Raw genomic sequence first — 10,065 nt, forward strand, 5'->3', positions numbered from 1 at the left:
TAATACTTTCAAACCAGCACAATTTCTGACTTTAGAATTAAAAAAAAAATTGAGTTTTCCTCAGCACTCTTAATTTTTAGTGAGATAATATTGCATTAAAACAGTTCACACTTGTTACCATCGTGGAATTTCTTTTCATGAAGAACATGAATCCATGCCATAAAACAAATGAAATGTTATCCACAGTAAATATATTAATAGGGTTTCTATCTTTACTCATTTATCGATGTTAAGTAATGCCATGTCCTTGATGAAATATTCCCCACATTAAACAATTTGTTGAATCTCCATTATGAATTTGCATCTGACATATTCTTAGGGTTTCCTTCTTTTATAAATCCTTTCATGTTCATTAAGGTAGGCATTTACTCTGACAGCGTTGCCACATTCATTACATTCATAGGTTTTTTCCTCCAATATGCCTCCTCTGGTATTGAGTTAGAAATGCTCTCTGACCAAAAAGTTTCCCACACTCATTACATTGGAAGTTTCTCTTCAGCATGCATTCTCTGGTGTTGGGTAAGGCAGATATCCCACAGGAATGTATTAACACATTCACTACATTCTAAGGGTTTCTCCAGTATGAATTCTCTTATGTTGAATAAGGGATGACCTATGACTATAGGCTTTGCCACATTCAGCACATTCATAGGGTTTTTTACCAACATGTGTCCTCAGATGTAAAGTAAGCTGAAAGGACTGGGTAAAGGCTTTCCCACACACTTTACATTCAAAGGGATTTTCACTAGTGTGAATCTTTTTATGTTGCTTTAGGGATGAACTATGACTATATGTTTTACCACATTCTTTACATTCATAAGGTTTCACTCCAGAATGCGTCCTTAGATGTAGAGCAAGTTGAATGCTCTGAATAAAGGCTTTCCCACATTGACTACACTCATAAGGTTTCTCCCCAGTATGAGTTTTCTGATGAAGAGTCAGATGTGAACTTTGGCTAAAGGCTTTCCCACATTGATTACATTCATAAGGTTTCTCTCCCGTATGAATCCTCTGATGTTGTGTGAGGCATGTTCTTTGACTGAAGGCTTTCCCACATTGCTTACATTCATAGGGTTTTTCTCCAGTATGTATCCTCTGGTGTTGAGTCAGATATGCACTCTGCCCAAAGGTTTTCCCACATTCATTACATTGGTAGGGTTTCTCTTCAGTATGAGTTCTCTGGTGTTGAGTCAGGTGTGTACTTCTGCTGAAAGTTTTACCACATAATCCGCATTTGTAAGGTTTCTCTCCAGTGTGAATTCTCTGGTGTTGGGTAAGGTGGTTATTCGATCGGAAAGCTTTCCCACATTCATTACATTGAAAGGGAGTTTCTCCAGTATGAATTCTCTGATGCTGAATAAGGGATGCTCTATGACTATAGGCTTTGCCACATTCAGTACATTTGTATGGTTTTTCCCCAGTATGCATTCTCAGATGTAAAGTAAGCTGAATGCTCTGGATAAAGGTCTTCCCACATTCTTTACATTCAAAGGGTTTTTCTCCAGTATGAATCCTTATATGTTGCATTAGATATGAACTATGACTAAAGGTTTTACCACAATCAGTACATTTATAAGGTTTCTCTCCAGAATGTATTCTTAGATGTACAGTAAGTTGACTTCTCTGAATAAAGGCTTTCCCGCAATGATTACACTCATAAGGTTTCTCCCCAGTATGAATTTTCTGATGAAGAATAACATATGAACTACTGCTAAAGGCTTTCCCACACTGATTACATTTGTAAGGTTTTTCTCCAGTGTGAATCCTTTGATGCTGTGTGAGACATGTATTTTGGGTGAAGGCTTTCCCACATTCATTACACTCATAGCGTTTCTCTCCAGTGTGAGTTCTCTGATGTAGAGAAAGTGACGAGTGCCAGCTGAAGGATCTTCCACACACACTACATTCATATGGCCGTTCTCCTGTATGATATCTTTCATGTTGTATAAGGTAGGTTCCCCTGCTGAAAGATTTTGTACAATTTTTGCATCTGAAGGGCTTTTCACTAGTATCAAACTTCTGATGTCTAATAAGATATGGATTATTTCCAATGTGAGTACTCTGATGTTGAGTGAGATCCAAACAAGAACTAAAGTATTTCTCACATGTGTAGGGTTTTTCACTTGTGTAGATTCTTTGGTGATTAGTTGGATCTGGGTTATGTAACAAACTACCATCATCTTTACACACTATTTTCTCTAAAGGAATTTTGCTTTGAGTAACAAAGTTTGATTGCAAACTAAACTCTTTTTCATATTTATTATATTCAGAAGAGTTCTTTTGAGTCAGGCTTTTCTTATGGGCAAATGTCACTTGCTCTAGATGTCTCTGTAAACTAGCAATAGGTTCTGGAACTTCTCTTCTGGTATAACAGATTTCATTCCTTTTACCTCTGTTGATTATCATGCTTTGGAAAAAATCTTCAGAAATGACTTCCTTTGGATTTGGCACTTTAGTTCCAGGTCTGCTTTCATTGTCTGAAAGAAATTAAAAATGGAGGGATCTGAACTTTTAGAGAGCAAGAAGGTGTTAGCTAGTCAAAGTCACATACAAACCTATGTATGCAACTGTTATTTTAATTCCTTAATTCCCCAGAGATATGGTACTTTGGGTGATTTGGCAGAGAGCAGGGAAGATGTGAACAAGAATAGAAAAGTGCTTCTAAAGGTGCTAATAAGAATAAATGAGGAATGCCCTTTTGAAACGACAGAAGGATCAAAACTGGGACACTGTGAAAGAACAAGGCAAAGGTGATTAAGGGAAATTACTGGACCAAGAACCAGAAGAGAAGGAGACTAGTGTATAGAGCAGATCTATTGTAAGCCTGTATCAATGTGAAATGTCACCATTAATCTCTCAGGCTACAGCCTCTCTCACATTTGTCCATCTTATAAGTTGCTACAATTAACACAAATTCACTAAACAGTAAGGCCACTCCATTCTAGACAATCTCCTGCTGCTATGAGTGGTGATCTCCAGCCAGTGCACTGCTGTTCTCCATTTAACTTCAGCAATTTATGCATAGGCCTGAGCCCAAGGATGCTGACCCCAAGCAAAGATGTAGAGGCCAGAAAGCATGCCACACCTGGCTCTTAGGTTCTAATAATTTCTGCTTGTTCTCATCATTCGTATTACATAATTCTTAGTTTAGTTTCCCATTACCCCAAGTGTTTGCCTGCTTAGTCTCATGACCCCTTATTACTAATTTCATACTCACATTTCTTACTCACTGTATAACAGATTACTGTTTCTGACCCGCAATGACCCCTTGCTCTGACAACCTGCCCACAACATGGTTAGATCTCTCCCTCTATTGGTGCACATCTGAGTTTTGGCTTTCAGGATTCCACCTATGGGTTTAAGTGAAACATTTAAAAACCTCAAAAGCTGTAGGATACCCATGAGGCAGACCTTGATCCCTGCTCTCAACAATAAACCACAGGACAATCTGCAGACACCATCCAATCCAAACATATTCCACCACAGCCCAACATGTAATCTTGCTCTATTTCTGACCAGCCACCAACTCTCCTTTAAACAAGCAGTGTCATACCTAATTCCAACTGCCTATGAAAAGAGGCCCCCTCATCCCCTCCTGTTTGCATCTGGAAATCTACACAAGTTTCACTGCCTGGCCTGTCAGGGGCAAACTGTGCACCCAATTCACCTCACTCAGACTTTCAGCCCCCACTGACATGTGAACAAGCAAGCTGTGTATTGAAAAGGAGAAGTTTTGGGTGTACAAGTATGATATTTAATGTCTTTTCGTGTAAAATGTTGCCTCCCTAACTGTATTCTATGCTTTTATCAGGGAGCATCTGTGTCCTGTTTCATTAAAATGTTTACTAAAAGGTGCTTACAAAATGCACAGTGGGTGAAGGGAAGGAAGGGAAAGCAGAATAGAAGGAAATGCCTCACTCTCAAAGTACTGCAGAAGGGCTGGACAGGCTCACCAAATAAGGGACCAAGACCCACATCACAAAGTTTACAAGTGATAGGCAGAAAAAGCACATGAGGCACCCACTACAGGTTGAGGGGGCATGCAAGGAATACAAGGACAAAGGAGCTCAAGTGAAACAGAGAATGATGTAAATGGGCCGGGTGAAATGGAAGGTGGTGGCTGTGGCTAGTGAGTTGCTTCTACAAGAGTAAACCAATAGCAATATTCAAGGAGCAGTAAAGGGAGCCAAGAAGGAATCAAGAAATTCCATTGCAATGTGTGTGATCACCCAAGCTTGCAAAGGTGGTGGTGGCAGTGTCGGAGTGACTCTATCAGAGACAGGAACTACAGGATGTGAGAGATGGGGTGGGGTCACCTAACTGATGACTTTCTCTGCTGAAGTTGATGTGACAACTGAAGATCCATGTGGAGATATGAGAGCGACAGTGCCAAGAAGACACTTGGCACTGGTGGTCATGGGAAGGCCTTGAAGGGCATGAGGGGCACAGAGAGGAGGAAAGAGGTTAGCAGAGGGAGATAAAGGAAAGCAAATGAATGAGGTATGCTGTCAAGTAAATAGGAAAGAAAGGGCATGGGGGTGGCAAAAGCCACACAGAATTCAGGAAATGAGGACTAAAAGAATCTCTGAAGTAGACTACACGAATGGGGTCGGTGTGGGAAAACTTCAGTAAAACAAAACATGGGGAAGGCTGATGGGCTGATGGCTGTGGGAAATGCAATGTCAGAGGAAACAGAGAAAGGAAAGAGGGATGAAAGCAGTGTCATCATCAACCTAGGACAAAATGTCTGAAAGCACAGGGAAGGAGTCTAGAAAAGAGAGAAGGGAGACGAACAAAGGGCAGCATGGGGGACACTCTGCAAGAGTCAAAGCACAGGTGGGGAGGTGCCTTGCAGATGGGGCCCAATGAGGAGCCTGAGAAGGTCCAAGTGCAGACAGAGGCACCCAGAGGCAAGGCTGAGGCACTGAGCTGTTCCTCACTGCCAGCATTGATCCACAATCCCACCTGCGCCAAAGCTGCAATTCCCAGAAACCACTGCCTGGCTGGACACTCTTGGGTGTGATGTCTGAGACTTCGGTCCTGCTTGTTCACCTGGTGAGGAGCCCATCGGGATTTTCCTCCACACCATCCATGGCAATCCTCCTTGCTCCAACTGGGATATCACATCAGGCTTGGGGACCTGGTACCCTGCCCAGGAGAGATAAGAGGCTTGGGTGTCAGGGCTGGTGACAAGTGAGAACCCAGGACCCTATCTCCTTCACTACTTTGTCTTCAGGACCTTGGAACAGGAATGACTGTGAACCTCAGATAAGCTGGTTCAGCCTTCCACTCCCAACCACACAGAGGACAAATGGCAGAGACAGTGCAAGCTAGTGTCCTAGGGTGCCCTCAACCCCAAGATCTAGACATCAAAAATGGTTCTATGGTTCACAGGTTTCAGGGCTTTGGAACTCAGCATTGGGTAGGCAGAGAAGAGAAGGCAGAGTCCTCACTCTCCAGGACAGATGGGAAGAAAAGGGTGCCCAGGGGCCTCCCAGGGTCTACAACACAACATGCCTCGGCAAATCCAAAATCTCTGAACTTTCTGTTACATCCTGTAAAATTAGGCATATCTTCATGGTAACCTATGTTTACCATAGGTTTAACATGGGTTACTTAACCCATGTTAAGTAAACATACCCATGTTTACTTAATATAAGAACAATCATTTACCAATAAATTATTTAACTCCCCCTTCTCCCTATCAGCCAAACAGACAACCCAAGAAGAGAGCAGTCTATGCATTCCATCCCTACAGCACCGCCTGGCCTGATGATCACTCCCCAAGGAGCTCCCCTCACCCAGGGAGACCAGGCTCCTGAAGTTCTCCAGCATCACTTCTCGGTACAGGGTCCGCTGAGCAGCACCCAGGTGCTCCCACTCCTCCTGGGAAAATTCCACAGCCACATCCTGGAAGGTCAGCAGTTCCGGAGACATTACCCACAATGATGCTAGGCAGCAAGGATGCTGCACGCGTCATGGGAAGCGGCCAGGGCTGGTCCCGCAGGCAAACAGAGGCGGATCAGAGGCAGTGGTGACTATGAGACTGAACACTAAACACTGGTGAGGTCCTCACTCATTCTGCAACAAGAAAACAACACTGAGTGCTGCCACTCTAAAATTCTCCTGGAAGTCTAATCAATGTACTAAGATAGTCCAACAGATTAAGAAATTAATTACCCTCAGCTACAAGTACCAACTGTAAATGAATGTTGTGTTGAGGGGGAAATAAGCAAATTCTGGATGATTACATGAAGCAGGTATTTATTCAGAGTTCAAACATGCAAATATGAACAATATTTATGTTTTACATTATATGTTATCAGTACTGTTACATATCTAAATGATATATAATACAGTTCTTAAGAATGATGTGATAATATGGAAAATATAAATTTATTTCAAGACAATTAATAAATTCAATGCAAACCCAAATGAAATATAAACAGACACGACCATCCAGGGAAATAAGGCAGGTAAGCTAATCTGTCTAGTTACAATTCTCAAAACCGTTAGGTTGGTTTTTTTTTTTTTTTTGACCAGGAGGAGAAGAGACAAAAACTTGATCAAAGGAGTTTTACTGCATGGCCAAACATAGGTGGGCTGAAACCTAAGACAGCAACAGTCCTTAGCAGGGGAAGAGGTACAGGTTATATAGGATGGTTGGTGGGCAGTAAGGAAAGGGAGGTGGTAGGTTTTCATCACCTAGCTTGGGTGTGGGAAACTGACAGGTTCTCATTGGTCAGTTTAGAAGCAGAGGCTAAAACAGGAATTGGTGGTTCTTCAATGGTGGCATTTCAATTTTAAGAGCCTCCATAGTCAAGCAGAGATATTGCCAGATTGCAGCTAAGGGAGGACAAGATGGGTCAGGGGGCTGTTGAGTGGGCTCAGTGGGTTTCCTGGAAATCAGGGGTGGGGAAGTTTCTTGGAATATTTACTAGGGATTGGTCACATCATGAGGGAAGGAGTACTGCCTAAGAAGAATGTACTTATAAGACTAGCATATTTTATCAGTAAGCTTATATAAATTTAGGGAGAAAATCGATAAACGGAATAAAATTGTTTCTGTTCATTTTTTTCAATTATCATAAAATTCCTTCCGTTGGAGAGTGAAAAAAAGGTTTATTTTCATAATATCTTAAAATTACAAACAACCTTAAAAATACACTGACTATCAAGTTCTGGAAAATACACTGCAATTATTTAATTTGTCCTAAGCCTAAAAAACTTTTCCATAGCTCTCAAAGACTTTTTATTTTATTCCCTGAAATGTGGTAATTAGATTTTATCCAGTTACTTGTATCCCAAGGCTATCCATACTTTAATAATGATTTAATTACTATGGTTACCATTGCAAAGGTATAAATGAAAACTAAATTTTAACAAGCATGGCCTATGCTGTAGCATTTTCTATGCTCACTCTCCAGGCCCAGGTAAAAAAAGAATTCTAAACCACACACACACCCCATCTTCCATCTTGGCTGCCTTGGATGTTTAGGCTCTTGGAGCAGGGAGGGGTGGGATAGAAAGAATGAAGTCTGGTTTATTGAACAAGGATTTAAAAGTTTTTAAGTGAGAGCTATGGAATTTGAGAGCTCTTATGACCCTCTCTTAACTATTTCCGATTATTAGACCTATTCCGCTAAAAGCTGTGACAGGGCAACTGGAAAGGTCTTTTGTGGCTTTAGGGAAATTTCCAGGGTGGTTTCTTCCTAACATCCAGGTTTGTTTACAGTAATTACAAAACAAAGGCTTTTGAATCTTGTTCAGAGTTTCTTCCTTTTTTATCTCAGAATACCAATTTAATATATGTATATGTGCCTGTTTATTTTTAAGTAGTTCAAACAGAGCTCTTTGAGAATGTTTTGGTTAATTTGGTATTACCGTCCAGAGGTATGAGACTATAAATTGAACAGGCAGATAGACACAAATAGAAAGTTACACAAAAACACCGAAATACTTTTGAGACGGACAAAAAAAAGATTGAACACATCCTCTCATCTCATTTTTGCTCTCTTTTGCAGAACAACTTGAACATCTCAAACTCTGACTGTAATGGTACTCTCTATAGAGCCATTCTCAGGCCATTTCTCATACTGAAGCCAGACTATGTCTCAAAAATAACCCTTTTTCTCATAGCCTCATAACTAAATCTTTTCAATTTTCAATCCAGTCCAAAGGTTCCCTTTTTAAACAATTTTCATAATCAGTAGGCAATGAGGAACACAATCAATACAAATGCAGGAACCTAATAACTCACAAATTTAAACAGACCCTCAACAATTATCTTTAAGTAACATACCAATTAATAACTACACCGAACACACAAACTAACAATTAAACAGGTATTAAACGCTTAACACACTGATTAATAATTAAACACTTACTATACCTAGGCAACACACCTGGAGTAAACAGGTCTACTTAATTTAACAGGCATGTAAATTTAAAAATTATTTATTTTCCAGGCATGTGCTCAACAGACAAACTCAGATCAGGGCCTCAAACCCCTTACAGGATAGTCCTTATTTTCCAGGAGTATACTCAACAGACAAACTCAGGTTAGGGCCTCAATACCCATAAAGAATGTTACCCAGAAAACAGAAGGTGTAGAGGTCAAAAACGGGGTCATTCTGGAAGCCGACCCAGGCCTAGACCTAAGTGTCATATTAACTCCACAATCCATTTTCTTTCTTTCTTTCTTTCTTTTTTTTTTTTGTATGCTTGTATGGCAAGGGTCACATTTCATTTTCCATGTATCCTATTATTGCAGTACCATTTGTTGAATTTTTGTTTTTTTTTCTTTGCTTTGGGAAGTGCATGGACCTGGAATCCAACCAGGTCTCCCACGTGACAGGTGACAATTCTACCACTGTATTATCCTTACACCCGCCTCCCCGATCCACTTTTACTCTTTACTGCTAGGTTACTACGGTTCATTTCTGTCTCAATTTGCGTGTGTATGTGCGTGTCATTTTTTCCCTTACTGTTGGATGCTAAATGGTTTAGATCCTTGAGCAGCTTCACTCTGGGAGTTTTCTGGGTAGACTTAACCCTCGGTCCCCTCAAATACAAATCCACAGACAAAAGAGCCAAGCAGTACCTGTGTCCTGGGGCTTCCAGGCAGGGGCCTCGGGGGCACCCCTCGGCAGCGAGGCGGGGGCAGCAGGCAGCTATGTGCTGTTGTACACGCGGACTCACACTCATGCTCAGCGCTGCGCAAACACGCACGCCGAGCCCACTCCCGGAGCGCTAGCTAAGGGAGGCCTGGGAGCACAGTCACACACACGGAAGCCCGACCTGGGCGCACAGTCACACACACTCACACACATAGGACCCCGGCCTGAGCGCACAGTCACACACATTCACACTTACGGAACCCCGGACTGGGCGCGCACACACTCATGTGCAAACCCGGCCTGGGCGCACAGACTCACGCGTCATCATGACCATCACACGAGAGAATGCTCACCGCGGGGACCACGGCCGGGCCTCGGGCTCAGCGAGCGCACGTACCGCCGGAGACACTCCCCGGACACACGGACCGACAGACAACGAGCCCGACCTGCCGCCTGCCTCCCACAAACACCTGCGATCGCCGCAAAAGATCAGGAACCCGGCCTCCGCGTGGACGTGCGCCTGCGCAAAAGCGGCTGGAGCTACGTCTCCCGGAAGCCTTTGCGCCCGCGCAGGCGTAGATTCCACGTCCCAGAGGGCGCCCACACCTGTCGCACCGCCTCCTGGGAAATGTAGTCCCAGCCCCCCTGGGACCGCTCCTCTCTAGCTTTAGCTCTTGCCTTTGCTTCTGCCCTCTGAGTCGTCCTAGTTTTCCCAAAAGAAAGGGCTTGTGATTGCTATTGAACAGTTCTCTCAGTCTGCTTCCTGCCTGTATAAGTTCAGAGGTCTGTGTCTTAGTTTGTCAGAGCTGCTATGACAAAGAATGCACAATGAGTTGGCTTAAACAACAAGAATTTATGGGATCATGGCTTTAGAGGTCAGAAATCCTAAATCAGGGTGTCAGCAAGGCCACACTTTCTCCCGTAGTCTGTGGCATTCTGGTAATAG

General features: G+C 42.6%; 1 protein-coding gene across 1 annotated transcript; it reads right to left on the bottom strand.

Annotated features, from left to right (window-relative positions):
• Positions 1-431: 431 nt before the first annotated feature.
• LOC143683884 (uncharacterized) lies at positions 432-9,651 on the bottom strand. Its single transcript, XM_077160321.1, has 4 exons — positions 9,473-9,651; positions 5,802-6,081; positions 4,966-5,148; positions 432-2,477 (listed from the first exon to the last, which is right to left on the bottom strand). Exons 2-4 carry the CDS (start codon positions 5,935-5,937, stop codon positions 559-561), a joined length of 2,238 nt encoding a protein of 745 aa, XP_077016436.1. The 5' UTR covers positions 5,938-6,081; positions 9,473-9,651; the 3' UTR covers positions 432-558.
• Positions 9,652-10,065: the final 414 nt, after the last annotated feature.

This window comes from Tamandua tetradactyla, chromosome 5 (assembly GCF_023851605.1).
Source record: "Tamandua tetradactyla isolate mTamTet1 chromosome 5, mTamTet1.pri, whole genome shotgun sequence".
NCBI lineage: Eukaryota > Metazoa > Chordata > Mammalia > Pilosa > Myrmecophagidae > Tamandua > Tamandua tetradactyla.